This window comes from Mauremys mutica, chromosome 7, assembly GCF_020497125.1.
Source record: "Mauremys mutica isolate MM-2020 ecotype Southern chromosome 7, ASM2049712v1, whole genome shotgun sequence".
NCBI classification, from domain to species: domain Eukaryota; kingdom Metazoa; phylum Chordata; order Testudines; family Geoemydidae; genus Mauremys; species Mauremys mutica.
In genome coordinates, this window is record NC_059078.1 from 18,346,802 (window position 1) to 18,368,527 (window position 21,726).

At 41.5% G+C, this 21,726-nt stretch overlaps 1 protein-coding gene across 4 annotated transcripts in view; it reads left to right on the forward strand.

Moving 5' to 3' along the window:
* Positions 1 to 30: 30 nt before the first annotated feature.
* IFT122 (intraflagellar transport 122) overlaps positions 31 to 21,726 on the forward strand; it is a 48,523-nt gene continuing 26,827 nt past the window's right edge. Inside the window, exons 1-16 of one of the 4 annotated variants that reach the window (XM_045024785.1) lie at positions 31 to 112; positions 2,040 to 2,106; positions 2,838 to 2,922; positions 3,473 to 3,551; positions 4,545 to 4,621; positions 5,147 to 5,213; positions 8,600 to 8,746; positions 9,952 to 10,119; positions 11,295 to 11,370; positions 12,402 to 12,593; positions 15,334 to 15,472; positions 16,128 to 16,330; positions 16,824 to 16,961; positions 19,060 to 19,224; positions 20,115 to 20,312; positions 21,464 to 21,604. In XM_045024785.1, the coding sequence (XP_044880720.1) occupies positions 8,634 to 8,746; positions 9,952 to 10,119; positions 11,295 to 11,370; positions 12,402 to 12,593; positions 15,334 to 15,472; positions 16,128 to 16,330; positions 16,824 to 16,961; positions 19,060 to 19,224; positions 20,115 to 20,312; positions 21,464 to 21,604 (1,533 nt within the window). In that variant the 5' untranslated portion in view covers positions 31 to 112; positions 2,040 to 2,106; positions 2,838 to 2,922; ... (2 more) ...; positions 5,147 to 5,213; positions 8,600 to 8,633. Of the gene's footprint in view, positions 113 to 416; positions 485 to 2,039; positions 2,107 to 2,837; positions 2,923 to 3,472; positions 3,552 to 4,544; positions 4,622 to 5,146; positions 5,214 to 8,599; positions 8,747 to 9,951; positions 10,120 to 11,294; positions 11,371 to 12,401; positions 12,594 to 15,333; positions 15,473 to 16,127; positions 16,331 to 16,823; positions 16,962 to 19,059; positions 19,225 to 20,114; positions 20,313 to 21,463; positions 21,605 to 21,726 lie in introns of those variants that run through there. The other 3 variants (XM_045024786.1, XM_045024787.1, XM_045024788.1) reach the window with 3 other exon arrangements.

Sequence of the window (21,726 nt, forward strand, 5' to 3'; positions counted from 1 at the left end):
GGACGCGGCGTTCGTGGCGCATGCGCAATCCTGATTCAACGTTTGAGTTTCTATCCTTTCCCTTCCCATCTCCTCGCGTCCTGCCGGTTGATTCCAAGCAAAGGGTTTTGGGGTTAGTGCGCATGCGCGTTGCCTGGGGCGGTTGGGGGCGCTTTAATCTTGTGTAAATAAACAAACAGCAGCCAGGGCAGCGCCAGCGGTGCCGCGAGACAGCAGAGGGGGCTGAGAGAGGGAGGCAGTGACACGGGCACACGCGGGCAGGGCAGGGTGAGGGGAAGAAGCCGTAGAGGGGGCAGGGCAGGCGCTGGGGGAAGGGTGCTGGGGGCAGGCGGTGAGGGAGGGGTGCGGCAGGGGGTGCTGGGGGAGGGGGCAGGGCAGGCGGTTGGGGTGCTGGGCAGGGCAGGCAGTGAGGGAGGGAGGGAGTGTTAGTAGGAGAGGGAGGGATGAGGGCCGCACTGACCTGGAGGGATAAGGCCGAGCAATGGTAAGAGGCTGAGTATGGCTTATATTTGTTATTTTCACAGCATCCCAAAGCACATTGGGCACTTTATGGGGCAAATGGAAAGAAGTGGTCCCTGCCTTGGGGAGCTCATGGTCTAGTGAGGGGGGATGGCACATGGCAGGGACTCATCTTTTGATTTGCCCCAGGGGAGGGTTTGGGGTGAGGATCACTGCAGTATGGGCATGCTGATAATCTGATCAGGCATGTTGCATCTTTGTCAGTCCGTTTTTATTTAATAGTAAATTTCTTACCAATTTAAAACCTCACTGTCTGTATGAATTGGTAAGGTCTCATGGGTTCTTATTGGGGCCAGGAGAGCAGAAGCCTGTGGTTTATAACCATGGCTTCTAATGTCAATGGGAGAAACATCAAATATGAGTCCAATGGGGATGGTTTAGTAAATTAAGCATTAAATATGGAATATACAGAGTTCCCAGCATCCTGAGTTGGGGGTTCCTGAGGGGTAGGGATGTGAAGGGTGGGAGGATGCAACTTTAGTCCTTCATTTAAAGAAAATAGATACATAGAATTCCAGGTAGTTTACTCTGTGGGTGATTTTCCAAACTATGGTTCTCTTTGCTCTGTGTGCATGTTAAAGATCACTCTACACTTTTTTTCTAAGAGTACTTCTGATGTACTTGACCAGACTTAACCCTTTACCCTCCCTGTGGAGGCTTTGCTAAACAAATAAGTGGTTAATTTCTCCAGTGCTGTATATACAAGTGATAGGAAGTGCTTTGGGAAAAAATGCCCTCTTACCCCCAGCCAATACTATTTTATTGTATATTGGCAACTTTTTGGTGTTCTGTATCATTGTGTTCTACTGAACTGTGCTATGATAGGATTGTCCTCCTGAAAACCAACTGTATATCTCAGGAAAACTTTACTGAGGAATGAATACAGACCATTTATTCCACCTCTCCAGCCCCTACCCCTCCCAACACCAAGTGACAGCAAGATTAAATATGGTGCCACCTTTCTATTTTGATTGTTTCTTCATGTCATTGAACAAGAATCTGTTTTTATTATCCATATAACTGTCAAAATGCATACTATAGCTTGTATATAGTTGGTTCTCATAAACTATAGGTAATATAATGTCAATAATAATGTCTGAATAATGCAAGGTTTTTCCTATTTTTTAAAATTTTCGTCCACCCATGGCCCTGCTCTTGCAACTGCATATGCATGGTCACAAGGGTCTGTCTGCAAGGGTGCAGTTGCAAGTTAGTGGCCTGGTCCTGCAGTTGGATCTGTGTAAGCATACTTCTGTGCCTGGACAAAGCCAATTGCAGGATGGTGGTCTGGTTTGGAGAACGTCTTATTGCACGTGGGGAAAGCATCGTAAAGCTGTTTGGCTTCTGGAATTTTCCCCAAAGTTAGATATGTTCTGAGGTGTGTAATAAATTCTATTAAATTAAATCTTGACTCCTTTTTTATGGCATTTAAACAATGTTGGAAATAGAAAATATGTTTTCTGGGTATTGTAATATTTAATGTTCTGTCCTTAATTTTCCCTTTTTGTCTCATTGTCCAGTATATATGATCTTGCCTTTAAACCTGATGGAACTCAGCTGATAATTGCAGCAGGAAACCGATTGCTGGTAGGAGATTGTTTACTCCTTTCCACACCATACCACCTGAATCTGAGAATAATAATATATATTTTAAAAGACCCCAAAATATAGCTATGGAACATTATATAAACTATAGCAATATTTTTGGAGTCTTTTAAAATTTCTTACTACTCTCTTTAATGGGGGCTCTTTCATGTGACCTTTTCTTCGGTTTAAAAAGATAGTTTTTGATATAGGAGGGAATGGGATTTTTTGAAACAGGCAGGCCAAGTGGGTGTCTGAAAACAGCATATGAATTGAATGATTTTCATATAAATGATTGAGTAACCTCTATTGTCCTTAAATGTAATGCCTGCTTCTCCGTGCACAGAAAGAAGCAAGTATGTTCTAGTATTTTAAATTGATGGTATCCTTTTAAACTGTAGTCATTTTTAAAAGACAAATTAAAAGTAGTTTCAGGTACTACACCTGTTTCAAAAATCTCCCTGCCAAATTTTTTCATATAATTGCATTTTCCTTTTTTTTTTTTTTTTTTTTTTTTTTAAATGTCTCCTTTTGCTGTGTGGACTTAAACAGGGGAAACTAACTAACTATCCATCCATGAGAAATAGTGACATTGACTATGTACAAAGTATTGTCAAAAAGCAAAGTATACAAACAATTATTTTGCCTCAAATCTTGTTTAGTTCTAATTATTCTAGTTCCTGTGGCGCTTGTTGAAGGATTGTGGTCTTTACATTTTCCTTTTATTGATACAGGTGTATGATACATCTGATGGAACCTTAATTCAGCCCTTGAAAGGGCACAAGGACACAGTGTACTGTGTGGCTTATGCTAAAGATGGTAGGTGACACCTCTGGGTTTCTTAGCGTCCTTGTTTGTGTTAGTTTGTAGTAGAAAGCATGGTAATTGGCCTCATCCCTTTCTTGTTGTAAATTTAAAATTAGGAATGTTAAGGTAGTTTTAATAATAATACTTTGCATTTAAATATTGCCTTTTGTCTCAGGGTCTCAAAGCACTTTACAAATATTAGCTGCAGAAGAAAGTACTGTTCTCTGGCTATTACAAACATAGGCCCCAATCCTGCAGTTGATACTACGAATAGATACCCATGCACCCCATGAACTTTAGTGGGGCTCTGTGTGAAAGCAGAGGTCTACCTGTACAGCATTCCATTGAAGTCAGTGGTACTTCATGTGGGTGCAGAAGTGCAACCATATGGAGTCAGTAGCAGGGCTGGACCCATACTTACTTGATCCTGTAGAGCTCAGACATCTACAAAGTACTTCCTGTTTTCTATTTTGCTAAAATGGGTGTTTTTGGAGTAAACATGATAATTTTGGGTGTTTTGTAAACAGGTGTTTTGTTTTAAAATATTATTATTAATCCCTAGGCAAGCGTTTTGCATCTGGCTCTGCTGACAAAAGTGTAATAATTTGGACTTCAAAGTTAGAAGGCATTCTGAAATACACGTAAGTGAACCCATTCACTTCACTGCTTCCTTTAAATACATATTTTGGTTATGGACTTCTGCTGTTAATATAAGTGAGTGATGCTAGGAGAGTTGAAGGAATGTGAACTAGGGTCAGCGAAGAAATTAGTAGAGAGAGGAGAAATAATGGAGGAGAGCAGTCAAGATATAGAACGGTTAGGAAAGGAGTTAAGAGAATAAGGGAGTAGTGGGAGGGCTAGATAAAGCATTGGTGTTACTCTTGTGAAGACATTGCAGAGCTGAAGGAGCACCAGAGAGCCTCTCTCACTGTGTTAAGAGGGTGCAGGAGTTCAAGAAGAGCAGAGGAGAGTTTTGGGAGCTATATTCTGTCTTTGTCTCAACAGGAGTTATGTGTACTGTATGTCCAAGACTTGAGCCTGGTCTTGTAAAATAAGCCAAATTAGAATAGTTCTAGTTTGAAGCCCAATCCAAAGGTGGTTGCTAGTACTTGCCTCCACCAAAAAGTTTCATCTTTTTCTGCCCTGCTTTATTTGTGTGCATATGGCATTCTCTTGGTGTTTTTCATTGGATTAATACCAGTCTTCCACAAATCATTAAGAAATATAGATATGTAATTGCTAGTATCTTACATCTTCAAATCCTAATTCTGCTTTTTGATAAGTTTACATGATTCTTGTTGAAGTTATTGAGAGAGATGCATGCATACATATTATGGAAAAAATTTAGTTAATAACATTTATTTCTTTCACAGTGCTTCCCAAACCAATATCCACCTATGCCCTCATACCAATGCTGCCAGTTCTTGATGAAATCTGATGAAGCCTCCATTTAGAGTCTGCTTAATTTAAAAAAAGTTTATTTTTAACTTAGTTTAATTACATGTTAACTTGATCTGTTTTTATGCAGTATTTGTCCTCTAAGCTTGGCTTTAAGATATCTTGTTATAAAAGATAGAAAATGTGGCATTTAAAACAAAAGATTTGTTTGAAATGTGATGATTATTTTGTTCTAGGCATAATGATTCTATACAGTGTGTTTCATACAATCCTGTTACTCACCAACTGGCATCCTGCTCCTCCAGTGATTTTGGTATGTCTTCTTCCTCTGATGTTTTTCATTGAGCCAGTAAACATTATTAAAATGAGAGAATTAAACATTATTAAGCCAGTAATGTATAGGTACAGTTTTTTCTTTTCTGTGATGAAAAAATGGAGATATAAAATGATACTCCTCCACTATGGAGTATACAGATGAAAATTTAGAAAATACCTTGTTTAGCATAACTTAATATTTTACTTTTAAAATCACTCCCCCTCAGTTGGAAAAGGGTTATGTACTCCAGTGCCTTAAAATGTGTTATCTTTTGGTGATATGATTTTTCAATAGTACTATTTTTTTTGCCCCACTTTAAGAAATATTTCATTATAGTTGTTATATTTAGATGTTTACGCCCCACTCCTTCCATATATGAATAAACAGCACCTATTCAAAACATTGACCCTTCCCAACACTGAGCCTGGCCCCTTTAAAATCAACCACCTTTTTCTTTCTAATCTAAATGCTGCTTTTAATGATGAAGAACTTAGTCAGTTTCTTGGGTTTTTGTTTTTTAAGGCTTGTGGTCTCCTGAGCAGAAGTCAGTCTCCAAACATAAATCAAGCAGTAAAATCACCTGCTGTAGGTAAGTTTTAAGCACTAGACATGTCATTCAGATTGACATTTTTCCTTTATGAATAAAAATATGATAGTAAAGAGAAAAGTATATGTAATTAAATGTATGCAGAAGCCATGACTGGGGCATGAACTGGGAGTTTATAGAACAGATTACAACAGAACCAAAGGTTCCTATATCACGCCATCCTCATCACTATAGTATCTGAGCACCTTCCACTGGTGCAATAAGCAGCATCTGTTACCTACTGTTTTTTTTCTTTCTCTCATCCTCTTCCCCGTATGTGAGTGCAGTATTCTTTTTTTTAATTGTATTGTTTCTGACTTGCAATGATAAGCAGTGTGATCTTGAGCAAGTCAGTTAACCTTTCTGTTCCTTTCTTTATCCATTGATACAGTAATAACCTCCTGGAGGTGTTGCTGAGACTTACTAATATTTGTAAAGTACTTTGTGATCCTCAGGTGAAAGATATATATATAAAAATTAGACTTTTTTGTGGTGTGTGGGGCAATCAGATAATAAAGCTCAATCATGATATTTGATGCTTATAAGTTAACTTTCTATTAATAATAGTAATAATACAAAAACACTTATACATACTCCTAAGGGAATTCTGTGCCACTGCATGCACACAGAATTCATGTCCCCTGCAGATTTCTTTGCTTCCCCACAGAAAAATGACTTTCTGACGGGGAAGCAAAGGGAAGCCGCGAGAGCAGCCGTGCGTCCCTCCCCAGCAGCGCGGTCATATCATTTTGGGCACCCAGAGCAGCCAGCAAAGAGGCAAATCGCTGTGGGTGGGAAGGAGTAGGAGCCCCAGCCAGTGGCTCCTACCCTGTGCCGGGCTCAGCTGCTAGTGCTGGCTGGGCTTGGCTGAGGGTGGGGAAGGACGGTACTTCATCTTCAAGGAGCAGCCAGGGCCAGGCCGGGCTGGGTCAGACCCACCCCCAGAAATCTCCCCTGGCTGCAGGAAGCTCTGCACCACCTCCTTTCCCCCCGCTTCCTGCCCCCATTGCTCCTCAGCCGCTGGCGGGAGGGATCAGTGTACAGGAGATGCTCCCCCATACCCAGACCCTCACATGGAGTACCCTCCCACTGAACCCACCCTGCGAGCCTCATCCCCTGCCTCCAGAATCCCCCCAAATCCAGACCCCCATTCTGCACCCAGCCCAGCCCCTGCTGAGCTCTCTGCACTGGAACCCCAACCGTGATGAGCCCCCTGCACTCGGACCCCCACCCCACTGAGCTCCAACCAGCTGCACTGGTATCCGCCCTGCTGAACCCCAGCCCACCTTCACCTGGACCCCCCTGCAGAATCCCATTGTCCCTGCACATGGAACTCCCCAACAAGCCACTGTTTATCCAAATCCCCATGCATCTGGATCCCCCACTGAGCCACCTGCACCCATATTGCCCCACACAGGGCCCTCTCACCCCATACCTGGATCCCCCCCATGTTAAAACTGTCTGGACTTGGACCTGCCGAGCTGAGCCTGCCTGTCCACACCTGATGTGCCTGGAATGGTGGGACAGGGCCCAGGGGGTGTTTCTGGGGCAGGCCCAGCCCTTGCGCTGTGTCAGGGTTGGGCGTAGCCTCACCGCCGAGTTCGTGTCCTGGGGATTGGAGGTGTGGCAGGGTGATCTCTCAGCTCCATGCAGCCAGTTTCCTGTGCTCCCCACTTCCATGCTGGAGCCTCCACAATTATTTATTGACAAAATTTTGCAGAATTTTAAAATATTGTGGGCAGAATTAATATTTTTTGGCACAGACTTTTATTAATTTTTTGGCACATAATTCCCTCAGGAGTAATATTATAGAGCACTGTAAAGCATGAAAATGTATAAATATACACATGGTTTAAGATATATCTCCTCCAAAAGCTTGCCGTCTCAGACAAGACCATGCACTACAGCAGCAGTTCTCAAACTTTAGCAACCTGAGGACCTCCATTTTGATTTAAAATTTTCTGGGGACCCTCGGACCCCCTTTTCAGCCCTTGCCCCGCCCACTTTTCTGAGGCCCTGCCCCTTCTCTGATGCCCCGCCTCCTACTCATTCCATCCCCACTCCCTCCATCGCTTGCTCTCCCCCACCCTCACTCACTTTCACCAGGCAGGGGGTTGGGGTGCAGGCTCTTGGAGGGCGTTTGGGTGCAGGCTCTGGGTTTGGGCAGGGGGTTGGAGTGCAGGAGGGGGTGAGTTGTATGGGCTCTGTCCAGGTGGTGGTTAACTCTGGCGGCTCCCAAAAGTGACTGGCACATCCCTCTGGCAGCGGCTCCTAGGCGGGGGCGGGCAGAGGGTCTCCACGCACAGCCCCTGCCTGCAGGCACTGCCCCTGCAGCTCCCATTGGCCATAGTTCCCGACCAATGGGAGCTGTGGAGTCGGCGCTCGGGCCAGGGGCAGCAGGTGGAGACTCCCTGCTCCCACTCATAGGGGCTGCAGGAATGTGCTGGCCGCTTCCGGGAGCGGCAGGGAGCCTGCCTTAGCCCTGCTGCACTGCCGGAGTTTTAGCATGCAGGAGGCGTTGGGACGGAAGGGGAGGAGTTTATCTGTGGGGTCCATGGACCCCAGTTTGAGAAATGCTGCACTACAATTCAAGTAAGGGAAGGTGAGGAGAAAGAGGTAGGAAGGATTGATGATAATGTGTTTTAAGGAAGCATTTGAAAGAGTAGAAGGAGGGCAATTGGCAAACAGGTAAACTGTTCTACATGCAGGGGCAGCTGCACTGTCAGTTTTAAGGAAGTGATGTATTTGATTGGGGGTGGGGGAAGATATACTCAACTGGTAAAGTCAGGGGAAATAATAAACCAACACCTAGTGCTTGTGTAGTGCTTTTCATCAGTAGCTCTCAAAGCACTTTACAAAGGAGGTATCATTATTTCAATTTTACTGGTGGGGAAACTGAGACACAGAGCGGTGAAGTGACTTGCTTAAGGTCATGTAGCAGGCCAGTAGTGAAGCTGGGAGTAGGACACAGGTCTCCTGAATTCCAGTCCAGTGCTGTGTATTCTAAACATCACTCTTGTCTCTTCTACGTGATCACTATTCTGAATGAAGATTATACAGTGGTGTGGTATGTGGACACACAATCTTCACACATAGTGTAGATGTGATTTTTCCATCATGTGTTTGCAGATTATATCTATTTTGTTCTCTTTATTCTTGCACTTATTTTTCACTTAGGTATAACAAAGAGTTTCTCCCTAGGTTGCATGTTCCTGCTATAAATATGAATGTGACTGTACAGTGCTGCAGGATAAATGGCTAATTTCCAGTATTCTTTCTCCTTACTTAGAGGAAACTACTAAAAGTACAGTATACTGAATCAGCGGATGATAGTTTAGAATGTGTCTCTATGTCGTGCTGCTTTTTCATTTTGTTTATTTTGTTATCAGCTGGACAAATGATGGCCAATACCTTGCTTTGGGGATGTTCAATGGCATTGTCAGCATAAGGAATAAAAATGGTGAAGAGAAAGTCAAAATAGAACGTCCAGGCAGCTCTTTATCTCCAGTATGGTCAATTTGCTGGAATCCATCAAGGTAAACCTCTTACGTCCATCCCTTTTGTGCTGAACAGATAATCCTTGTTTATTGATTCCTGACATCATAGCATCGCCAGGCCATTATCCTTCTTCCTTAAGTGGGTTTCTTCTCCACTTTACTTACAGCTGGTCTACACTATGGGGTGGGCTCGATCTAAGTTACGCAACTTCAGCTACGTGATTAACATAGCTGAAGTCGATGTACCTAGATCTAATTACCGCAGTGAAGACACTGTGGTCATTAGAACTGTGTGTCAACGGGAGATGCTCTCCCGTCGATTCCCCTTGCGCTTCTCGTTGAGGTGGAGTACCAGAGTCGATGCTAAAGCGATCGGCAGTTGATTTATTGCATCTATACTAGACGTAAGTCGACCCCCACTGGATCGATCGCTGGCTGTTGATCCGGCCGGTAGTGTAGACAAGCCCTCAGAGTCCTCAGGCTCTTCACTAGTGACCAGCTTTTCACATCTGTAGAAATCTGGATTTACTCCATAGAAGAAAATGGAGTTACTCTGGATTTAGACTGGTGTAAATGAGATGAGGGTTAGGTCCATTTTTTCTCCCAATCCTCCTCTTCCTTCACTTTGCCTTTGTTATAGGAGTCCCTCAACGACACATCAAAATCCACATATGTTACTTTGGCTTAAAGAAAGCTTTGCCCCATCTCTTGAGGCTTATATTGCTCTGTGACTGACCCAAGAGGGCTTTCACAGACTTCGTTGGTTCAGATTTTTCTCTTTCCACCTTTGGTTTTCTCACTGCTATCTACAGTCCAAAATGGAATGCATTTTGACTAAGAGATGGATAATTGGCAACTTGAGTTTTTTAAGATCAAGTGCCCCATCTCCCTGAGATTTGTATCTGGGATAAACGGAGATTCCTGTGGGACAAGCTACACCTCTTTCTAGACATCAGCTGCCTCCTACCAGGCTGTTTTTTTAAATTATAGAGTTGCACTGTTTTGAGATGCTGGAACACACTAATGGTGGGTGCATCTCTTTGGTGGCTATATGTAGCAATTGTACTTTGTCTCTTTTGATAAATGGAATAACTGGATGCAAAATCAGCTTGGATGCCAGGAAAGATGGTGTGGTTTTTCATTTGTGTATTTTTGTGCAGTGAAGTTTATCTTAGAATAATAAATTTTGAAATGATAGTTTCACTGTAGTTATAGGGAATGTGAATGAACAATTAATATTACAGTAGGTGGGAGAATTTCTGGAATCATAGAGCAAGTGAGGAAGAGGAGGAGTCAGTCCACAACTATTTAGAGGAAATACCAGTTTTGAAGTCCAGCACGTGCAGTAGTCAGGGTAGTGAGACAGAAGAAGAAGAACGTGAGGAAGAGGAGAGCCCTAGGGACACCAGCTCGTGAGTGTAACTTCAAGGGAATAAAATGTACTGTTCTGCAGACAAAATAGACATCTACATTTATGTCCCAATTTATATATGTAATTATTTATTTCTCCTCTCTGTCTTCTGCCAATGAACTTCAGCCCTTACCTGAAGGAAACACCTCTAGGAATGAGAAGATATCTCAGTCTCTAGAGCCCAGAGATTCTGATGAGATTGCCAATTGCAACAGTAGTAATACTGACCAGGAGCTTTTATGAGACTGATTTCTTTTTTTTTCCCCCGAGTGTCAGGCTTGTGCAGCAATATCTTCAGATTGTTGAACACATTTTACAGATTATAAAAACTCATATTGTATGAGACGTGATATATCGATTCCCAAAAAATCGATCGCTACCTGCCGATACGGTGGGTGGTCTGGACGTACCCCTGGACCAGCAGTAGTAATAATAACTAGCTGTTTTATATAGTACTGTTCATAAGTAGATCTCAAAGGACTTTACAAAGGAGTATCACCCTCATTTTACAGATGGGGAAACTAAGGCACAGAGAAGTGATTTGCCCAAGGACACCCAGCAGGCCTGCTGCAGAGATGGGAATAGAGCCCAGGTTTCCTGAGTTTGAGTCTAGGGCTCTATGTATTAGAGTATACTACCAAATTCCAGAGTTGAGGCCCTTCTCAGAGAATGCTCTGCTACCAGCTTCCAAGGACAACATTTTGTTCTTGATTATATTTATGTAGATCAGGTGCATCTCCACTCAGGCACATTGACTTTGAATTTACACCACTGAAGCTGAGATCAGAATATGGCCACAGATCTTTAAGTCCAGGGACTCTTAGCTAATCAGCCTTGGCTGATCGTAACTGCAGTGGAAGTATATGAAGTGATGTATTAAGTCTTTGGAGGCAAACAGTCCATGGCATAGTGATGTGTGGGGAGGAAATAGTGGACTCCCTTCCCCCGCCCCTCCCCAGCTTTCTGTTCTCTGGCTGCAAAAGTTCATTAATATTCTAGTTAGGATGCATATGTTTGCTTTTCTTTCAATTTTTGTGCCTTTTTAAAAAAAAATCATTACTTGCTAAATGTAGTCTGACATCGTACTTATTTTTTGTCAGTAGCTTTTATTAGTTTTGTACAGAAATCACTGCAGTGCACCACATGTCTTAATTGCCTGTTTCTTCTACATGTTAGAGATGAACACAATGACATTTTAGCTGTAGCAGACTGGGGTCAAAGGCTTTCCTTTTTTCAGCTCAGTGGCAAACAGGTAAGTTGAAGTTTAATGCTTTGGAAAGTGCATTCGTATGTACCCTCAGGAGTAGCTGAATATTTTTGATCATATTCTGTATATACATTGTGTCTTGTATACTGCTCAAAGCTTTTTGTTTGGCTGCTTTTGACCATCCTCTTTTCCTGCTCCAGTGTCTTCCAACCCAACAGAGACACTTCCTGTTACTTCTTCTAGTTTTGCAGACTTTTGTGACCAGAGCCGTCCCTAGCTATTCTGGGGCCCTATGCAGCCCCCAAACTCCCCCCCCCCAGTGTGTGTGTGGGGGGGGCCCAGGCCTCTGCGGGGAGGGAGTGCAGGGGCTGTCCCCAGGCCCTCCGTGGGGAAGGAGGGGCGGGGCTGGCTTGGGGGGGGACCACTCACCGGCGGCACGGCTGGGGCCAGGTCTACACTTCCTGCCGCCAGTGAGTGCAGGCCGGTCCATGCTGCAGTCCTCAGGGGCGTGGAGGCAGGACTGGGGCGGAGCAGGAGCGGGAAGAGGCAGGGCTGGGGCAGGGAAGGGGCAGGGTGGGGGCCCTGGGGAAGAGCTGAAGCAGGGGCTGGAGCAGCACGCAGCTGCTCAGGGCACCAGGAAATTTGGAAATTTCTTGGTGCCCTATGCAGCTGCGTACTTTGCGTATGGGTAAGGACAGCCCTGTTTGTGACAGTTTACTGGCCCAGATCCTGAGCTGCAGCTGTGGAGTCCTTGGCACAGTTCATGAGAAGGAGACTCATTAATGTTTTTTAAATCACCCTGATTCTGAGCAGACCTGTGTTGGGCTAGGCTGGTTCTCAGATGCAACTTAGAGTAGCTTCTGAGGGCTGTTACAACTGTCAGCTGTTGCTGGGTGTAGGAAGGTCTTTGCTGCTAGCTGAAGGGATGGTGGTATCATAGGAGCCTGTATGATAGAACTTGGCACCTGAGGATCCTTGTACACTGGGGAGATCCTCTTGCTCATTTCCAACTACTTTTCATGATTCAGAAAACATGAAATGACCCTTTTCTTTGATCTCTGTATTTTTTCTTGTAGATTGGGAAGGACAGAGTGCTGAATTTTGACCCCTGCTGCGTTAGCTATTTTTCCAAAGGAGAATATATATTAATGGGAGGCTCAGATAAGCAAGTCTCTCTCTACACAAAGGATGGAGTGCGTCTCGGTACTATAGGGGATCAGAGCAGCTGGGTGTGGACATGTAAAGTTAAACCAGACTCCAATTATGTGGTAAGAGGGGACATTTTATTGCTTTTCTCTTAGACCTTAGATACCTTTGGTAGGGCCACAATTTTCAAACTTGGGTACTTAAATGTAGGCACCCAAATCCTTACTCAGGCAGCTAAATACAAGTGGCCTAATTTTTAGATGTTGCTGAGTAAGCACATTCAACTCCCATTGAAGCTAACAATAGTCATAGAGAAATGTATCCTGAGCTACAAGAAGGTGATAAATGGGGATAAAGCTTACTGGCCTACGTAAGGCATTTACTACATTTTATTTTTTAAATGGTAGTTGATTTATTTAAAAATAATTTTGATTATATATATGACATAGGGTGACTGTAGAGGCTATGCAATAGGATGAGTGAAAGCAGATGTGCAAGTAGGCTGTCTGGTTCAGAATTTCTACTAAAGAGCCTTGTGGAGAATATGCGTGTTACCATTTTGGGCAATATATACTATAATCTGTCAGTGGCAGAACTCCTTTTGAAATCAGTAGGCCAAGAGTGGTGATTAAAAAAAAAAAAGTAAGTGTCCGTGATTAAGGCTTTGATTTAGTCATGGAGGTCACGGGAGTCCCGGAATCTGTGACTTCCAAAGACCTCTGTGACTCCAGCCAGTGCCGTCTGGGAGCTGTAGGTGGAGGCAGGGGAGCCCCACAGCTCCCCACGGCCACTCTGGGCTGCCATAAGCGACGGGACACCTGCCGCTCCCAGCCTTTGCGGGTGGCAAGGGGCACCCCCCCACACTCCCTGCCCCTGCAGGCAGCAGGGAGGACCAGGGGTAGGGGGAATCCCCGCTGCTCCTGGCCTCCGTAGGCATCAAGATGGACACTGGCTGCCGAGGGCATCAAGAGGGACACGGTGCTTCCCGCCTCGTGCAGCAGTGGGGATCCACTGCTCCCTGCTGGGGGCAGGAGGGGATCCCTGCTGCTCCCAGCCACTGCAGGCATCAAGGAGGACCTAGGGGCATGGGGGAATCCCCGCTACGGCTGCGGGAGGCAGGGGGGGACCCAGCGGTAGAGGGGATCTCCACCCACTCCTGGCCACTGCGGGCAGCAAGGGGATCTGCCGCTTCCTGCTGGCACGGGCAGCAGAGGGGACCCCTTGGTAGGGGGGATCCCCACTGCTCCCATCCACCAGTGGTGGCAGGGAGGATCCCTGGAGTTCCTGGCCCCCACAGGAGGCGGGGGGACTCCCACAGCTTGAAGCTGCCAGTGGAGGAGACCCCTGGAGCTCCTAGTCTCTCCCCAGATTACCCATTTTGTCATTGGGTATTTTTAGTAAAAGTCAAAGACAGGTCACGGGTTTCAGTGAATTTTTCATTATTGCCTGTGACCTGTGCTGTGAATTTTAGTAAAAACATCCATAATAAAAACTTAGCCTTATCCATGATCTTATATGGCCTCATCCTGGATCATTAAAGTTGATGGGAGTTTTGCCATTGAATACCGTGCAAGCAGGATCAGGGCTAAAGTTGGTATGCTATTTTGGAGAATGTAACGTAAGGGATTTAGTGTTCATTTAAATGTCATGCATTTTTATTAGGGCTGTCAAGCAATTAAAAAAATTAACCGTGATTAATCACAAAATTAATCATAGTGTTAATAATTGAGTACCATTTATTTAAATATTTTTGGATGTTTTCTACATTTTCAAATATATTGATTTCAATTACAACGCAGAATGCAAAGTGTACAGTGCTCACTTTATTTTTGATTGCAAATATTTGCACTGTAAAAAACAAAAGAAATAGTATTTTTCAATTGTCCCATTACACTTCAGATTCTTAAACCTTGGATCGAGTGCTGTAGCTATCTTTAGAAATCTCACATTAGTACCTTCATCTTTGCATTTTGTCAAATCTTCAGTGAAAGTGTTCTTAAAATGAACAACATGTGCTGGATCATCATCCGAGATTGCTATAACATGAAATATATGGGATAATGCAGGTAAAACAGAGCAGGAGACGTACAATTCTCCCCCAAGGAGTTCAGTCACAAATTTAATTAATGTGTTATTTTTTTTAACGAGTGTTATCAGCATGGAAGCATGTCCTCTGGAGTGGTGGCTGAAGCATGAAGGGGCATATGAATGTTTAGCATATCTGTCACATAAATACCTTGCAATGCCAGCTACAAAAGTGCCATGTGAATGCCCGTTCTCACTTTCAGGTGACATTGTAAATAAGAAGAGGACAGCATTATTGCCCGTAAATGTAAACAAACTTGTTTTTTTAGCAATTGGCTTAACAAGAAATAGGACTGAGTCGACTTGTACGCTCTAAAGATTTACATTGTTTTGTTTTTGAGTGCAGCTATGTAACAAAAAAAAATCTACATTTGTAAGTTGCACTTTCACGATTGCATTACAGTACTTGTATGAGGTGAATTGAAATTTTTTTCTTTTGTTTATCATTTTTACAGTACAAATATTTGTAATAAAAATAATATAAAGTTACCTCTGTACACCTTGTATTCTGTGTTGTAATTGAAATCAATATATTTGAAAATGTAGCAAAACATCGAAAAATATTTAATAAATTTCAATTAGTATTCTGTTATTTAACAGTGCGATTAAAACTGCGATTAATCATGATTAATTTTTTGAGTTAATCGCATGAGTTAACTGTGATTAATCTACAGCCCTAATTTTTATGCGTGTTTTTTGTAGTTGCTTATAGGTTATCATTGGTTGACACATGAAGGTGATTGTATGAGTTTTTGAGATCTTTCTCCTTATGTTCAGGCAATAGGATGCCAGGATGGAACAATTTCCTTTTATCAGCTGATTTTCAGTACAGTCCATGGACTCTATAAAGATCGTTATGCTTACAGGGACAGCATGACTGATGTTATTGTCCAGCACCTAATTACTGAGCAAAAAGGTAGTGTCACTCTTATGTTGAAGTCTTAGCTTCATTTTCATTATTATTTTTATTCATAGCTGTTAGCATGTTCAAATGTATGCTCCCTGTCTCGTGGAATTTCCTGTCTTTGATAAACACTGATGGTAAGGATGAGGCATACAACTCATGAGGTGAAAATGCAAACATGAAGTAGAGAAAATATCTCTTGAGGATCAGCACAGAAGAACTTAATGGAAGAAGTGGGGATTTGAAAGGTCATTAGGAGAGGGAAGAGCTATTAAAATACAGTCTCTCTATCTCTATCTGAAATTGTGAGATTCTGTATAGTCCATTATATTTGTAAAGGTGGTTCTTATTAACAGCATCGAAGACTTGTGCTAACATTTTCTAAGCACATTTTTTAAAAATATTATCACCCAGTTTTCTAAGAGGGAAGAGACATTGAAACATGCATCATAGTACATCATTCATAAGTAATGAATGGTAGTAACTTGTGACCTACTGCTAACCAGTAGCATGTATGGGTAGCCTATACTTGATGTGGAGCCACAGACTCTATTCCAGTAGAGTTGATTGTTCGGTGTAGAAATGTTTTGTAATTGTAATAATGGTTTAACATTATTTCAGTTTCACTCTGCACCTTACTATGTTTTCTTATTTTCTTTCTTTTCAGTTAGAATAAAATGCAGAGAGCTTGTAAAGAAAATTGCCATCTACAAAAACAGATTAGCAATCCAGCTGCCAGAGAAAATCCTGATTTATGAATTATATTCAGATGACTCCTCAGACATGCATTACCGTGTGAAGGAAAAGATAGCAAAGAAATTTGAATGCAACTTGCTGGTTGTATGTTCAGATCACATTATCTTATGCCAGGTACGTACTTGAAAGTTAAACATAGTCTTGATAAGTAAGAGAAGAGTACATGTGTGAAAGGGATTGCAGAATAAGATTAGCATACTGAAAAAACTGTATGGATTATGCAGTTATACAATTGAATGTGTACTGTAATGTAATCTCAAACCAGTTAAACAGCTGCTTTGTCTCATTTCACTGATGGCTGTGTTTTAATGAAATGATCTCTGTATGTAGTTTGCGTATCTGTTTATAAAGTGCTGTGGGATCTTTTGGGTTGAAAGGTGGTAGAAAAGGGTTTTTTGATATTCTGCTTGATACCATCAGAAATCTTTAAAAGTATATATTATCTGCTAGATTGATGTGACATGTATCTCGCAGTCTTTTGTTTTCTATGTACATATATGTAGATGGGCATATCTGGATAGATATGAACACATTTCACTAAAGTGGCATGATTTTCTGTTTACCAATATGTAGTTTATTGTACATCACAGAATTGTTTATTTTTTAGGAGAAAAGACTACAGTGCCTCTCATTTAATGGTGTTAAAGAGCGGGAGTGGCTGATGGAGTCTCTCATTCGTTACATTAAAGTAATTGGAGGCCCTTCAGGAAGAGAAGGCCTCTTAGTAGGTCTGAAGAACGGCCAGGTGATGCTTTATGACTGTTTTACCTCTTTTTAAGTACAGAGCAAAATCTGTTTTACTGTTTTGAGGAGAACAGAAATACATAGGGCTGACCACAGAAGCAGCAAAGACTTTTATAACCTGAATTCCATGGGCTGAGCCTAATCCTGAATCAAAAAAACCTCATCTATTTGTATCTCTTGCCTGTGGGCTCACGTTCTTTCTCTTTAGCTGCTCACTTGTAGGTTATCCTGGAAGACAAAAACATTGCTCCCCATTGCCCATGCTTCATAGGTGGACCTCAAGAGAAGTGTATATACAGAAAATGGCTCTCTACAGTTCGCTGACAACCCCGCTACAGCTGACTCCCACAATAAGAAATGGACCTTTGTCATTTGTCATATAGCTATTTTATGACGATCACTGTCAGACAAGTTTGTGCATAATTTTCTACACTGAAACCATATCCAATGCAGAGAACAATACAGAAGATATTTGTATTTAAAGGTGCTTAGTTTCTTTGTAAATTAAGCATACATTTAATACTTCCTTGCAGAGTACCCATTTGATGGGTTTCCACTTAATACAGTAGAAAATTAATGGGATAGCCATGTGACCATGCAATAGTAAAATTGCCTGGCAGATGGCATTGTGACTTAAGAGCTTTCCTGAAAAGTAGTTAGTAGCTGCTGTTGGGCCTCAGGACAAGCAGAAGAATATGAGAGTGGTAAATATTGGTGTCCCACTGGGATCCCCTGTCACACTTTTGAAAGTCAATGAACTTCCATCAGTCTTAATATTTGTTTTAAAATAATGATTATATTTAAAAGAAATGGAGCAGTGTAAGTAGAATATTTGGCTTTAGTTTGCGTACAAACCACACATAAAGTTTTATGCTATCCAAACCCTTATATTACCAAAACTTTACATCCCACCTTCTGAATACCAGATTTAGGGAAGGAGAAAGAATCTGGCAGAAATTGATACAGTAAAAATTTTAACATCATCTATTGAAGGCTGTTCAGTAGTTTAATTGCCTAAAATACACAATTATATTATCACTGAGGCTATGCTTTTTTTCACAGAGGTTGCGGAAGTCATGGATTCTGTGACTTCCGCAACCTCTGTGAATTTACCCCTGGTGGCCGGGAGCTGCAGGGTCCCTCTGCTGCCCACAGCGTCCAGGAGCTGCAGGGTACTCCCACCACCCAGTGGGGATACCCCTTAGATCACTGCCACCATGGGCAGTGGGGTACCCTGGAGCTCCCAGCCACCCTGAGCAGTGGGCCCCCACCCCCTGCAGCTCCTGGATGCTGTGGGCAGCAGGGAGACCCCAGAGCTCGAGAGGGAACCCTGGAAATTGTGGGCAGTGGGGGGACCCTGGAGCTGCCCTGCCTCTGCAGGCAGTGTGGAGACCCCGCAGCTGAGCTCCCCATTTTATCATGGATATTTTTAGTAAAAGTCTTTGACAGGTCACGAGCTTCCATTAATTTTTCTTCATTGCCCATGACCTGTCTGTGACTTTTACTAAAAATATCTGAGACAAAATCTTAGCCTTAATTATCATTAATGAATGTTTATATAGTACTGTATGTGCTCTAATGTTAGTAAATTACAGTTATTAAAAAATGGAATAATATATCTGAGTTAGTTAATGGGGAAACTGGTATCTAGACTGTAGGCTGTCATACAACACAAGTGACAGTTTCTTTGTAGTTCTGGAGTTACATACAGCCGAGGTTACAAAAAGGGTGCAGCACAGCAAGTATTTAAATATTTAGGTTGTTGCCCTATGTAGTCTTTGTTCTATTTATATTTATGCTCATCACCATAGTATAAGTGCATTAATGTAACTGTTTTACAAGTAGAAAGACACAGAATCCAGGTTGTCTCATATATTTTTTTACAGTATGCTAGCTTGCAAGCTAATGTAAAGAAGCAAGGGTATAAGCCTTTGAAAGCATTTTCAAGCTGCTTTAGTTCTTACATATATTTAATATTTCTTCTTCATAATATGTAATCACAGTTCTGTTTTCAACAGCAGAGTTAATATCCACTATTCTATTGCTAATTTTGGTAACTGCAACTTTGACTGACTAACTTTGACTTCAAATGTGTCCAGATTCTGAAGATATTTGTGGACAATCTTTTCGCAATTGTCCTATTGAAGCAATCCACAGCTGTGCGCTGTCTGGATATGAGCGCATCCCGAAACAAATTGGCAGTGGTAGATGAAAATGACACCTGCCTAGTATATGATATTCACACCAAAGAGCTGCTGTTCCAGGTAAGAAATCAAAACCTTTAAATGTTTGTAAAAAAAAAAGAGAAACTTGCTAGGGACTCAGAATATGATTTTTGTTTCTTACATGTAGATAACATTCATAATAATTTATACAAATATAAATAGATCAACCGTGGAATGTTGTAGATATTAATACATTATGCCCCCTACAGAGAGTGTTGTCTGATGGGTAGGGAAGGGAATGGGAGCCAGGAGATTTGTGTTTTTTACCCACCTTGTCCATGCATTTGCTATGTGATCTTTAGCAAGTCACTTGGGTCCAGATAATGTTCCCTTTGAATTATTGAAGTCAGTGGGGGTCTTGCTGTTGATTTCAGTGGGAGCAGAATTAGATCCTAAATCACTTTGTGCCTCAGTTTTGCCCAATATAAAGGGATAATACTTCCCTCATAGGGAATTTAACATAGTCCCTCTATGAGGCTTAATTCATTAATGTTAGTAAAGTATTTTCAGGTAGATCCTTGGATAGAAAGCATGAAGTATTATTAAGACAGGACCTATAAGATTCTTTTTATGTCAGAAAGCAGAACTAAAGATTAAATTATTCTGATAGCTGGGAACCAGTGTCCATTTGTGGAAGGATTTTAATTTAATGTATTAGTAAAGGCGATGAGCAAGATAAATAAAAAACATATTAGACAAAATTATTGTAATTTAATAAGCATAAAGCAAGTGCTGTGAAAATGTGGCAATATTTGTAACGTTTAAGTACCAGTATATTCCTAAACATAAAGAATTAGTGTAAAAAAATACATACATTTATACAGGTTATAACATAATCAGTTGTCCTAGCTGAAGGCCATGTATTGCTTAGGGGAAAAGATCTAATTTTGTTGCTCAGTAATTTAATCACCCATAAATATGCTCATTAGGAACCCAATGCTAATAGCGTGGCTTGGAATACACAGTGTGAGGATATGCTTTGCTTTTCCGGAGGGGGTTACCTCAACATCAAAGCTAGTAACTTTCCTGTCCATCAGCAAAAACTTCAAGGCTTTGTTGTGGGATACAATGGCTCCAAGATTTTCTGTCTTCATGTTTTTTCTATGTCAGCTGTTGAAGTTCCTCAGGTAATTTTTAATCTAACTAACCCATGTTTTGTGTTTTCTGAACAATATGGTATAAAAAAATGAAAGAATGTTTCTGAAACTTGTCTGCTTCATATTACCAAAATCAATGTAATCTAAACTCATAGTATATTCAGATCTGTCAACACTGTCTAGTTCCTTTTGTGTGAGCTGTGCAAAGTTTAAAACTGTTGGACTCATTAGCTTTAAGTGTCTGAGTTTTTCCTTCTCTTTTGTTGAAGTGCGCTCTCGTATTATCATAGTCGTCCCCCCATTTTGTTTACAAATCCATTAAATTTAAAAGCACTGAACCACAATGACAATGTGGTTCTGTACAAACTTATTTTGCCTACAGTTTCTGCACATCTTCCCCGCCCCCACACACACACAAATTTTTTCATGTTATTTTTCAAATGTCCATGTTCTACCCATGCCATGTACCCTCTTATTAATTACCTGCTGTTGCTTCTTTTGGATATGTTTAGGCAATATTTAAGTGGTATAAAATGTTCTAAGCTATAGGTGTATCCAGTTTGTAATATATTTGTAGATTCTATGTCAATCAGATGAGCGATCCTCCCTGCATTATGAGAAGGACCACAAACAATGGAAGTATTAATATAGTTAGTGAGGTATAACTGATTTGCCCGTGGACACTAGAAATTCAGTCTGCTTTTTTCATGTTTTCATCTACTTAACAATGGTTTAAAAATTAACACAAAACCAAAAAATGTGAGAATCAGTGTAAGTACTGGACATTATTCTGCATTTCTTATGTACCCAAAACTATCATCAGCATCATTTGGAGTTGTGGATGAGTAAGGAATGCACTACATCATTACTTGTACTGAATTGGTAGAATCTCAGACCCTAGCAAACAGTGCCTTCAGGACAAAAGGGTTTGGAATTCAATTATCCTATTCTGTATTGTACTTATGTTGGAGCAGGATGACTGAATTTACAGAATAAATTACTGTATTGTCAAAACTATCATACCTTGTACACTCTTGTTTATTATTCAGAAAGTAGATTGGTTACATAGTGGGTTTGTAACTGCTGGGGTTGGAAAGTGAGCAGATTTATGCACTAAATACATTCACTAATATATCTCAATATTTTGCTTTTGATAAATGTTTCTTAATGGAAATCCTCAGTCTGCTCCTATGTATCAATACCTGGAACGGAAAATGTTCAAAGAAGCCTATCAGATTGCTTGTTTAGGAGTAACTGACACTGACTGGAAAGAGCTGGCTATGGAGGCCTTAGAAGGTCTAGAGTTTGAAACTGCTAAAAAGGTAAAGCATTTATTTCTTTATGCAACAGGAATTTTGAAATTTCGTATTAACACATGATTGAAGTGAAAAGTAGTATACATACATTGTAACCTCTTCATATTTAACCTTTCTATTATATCACC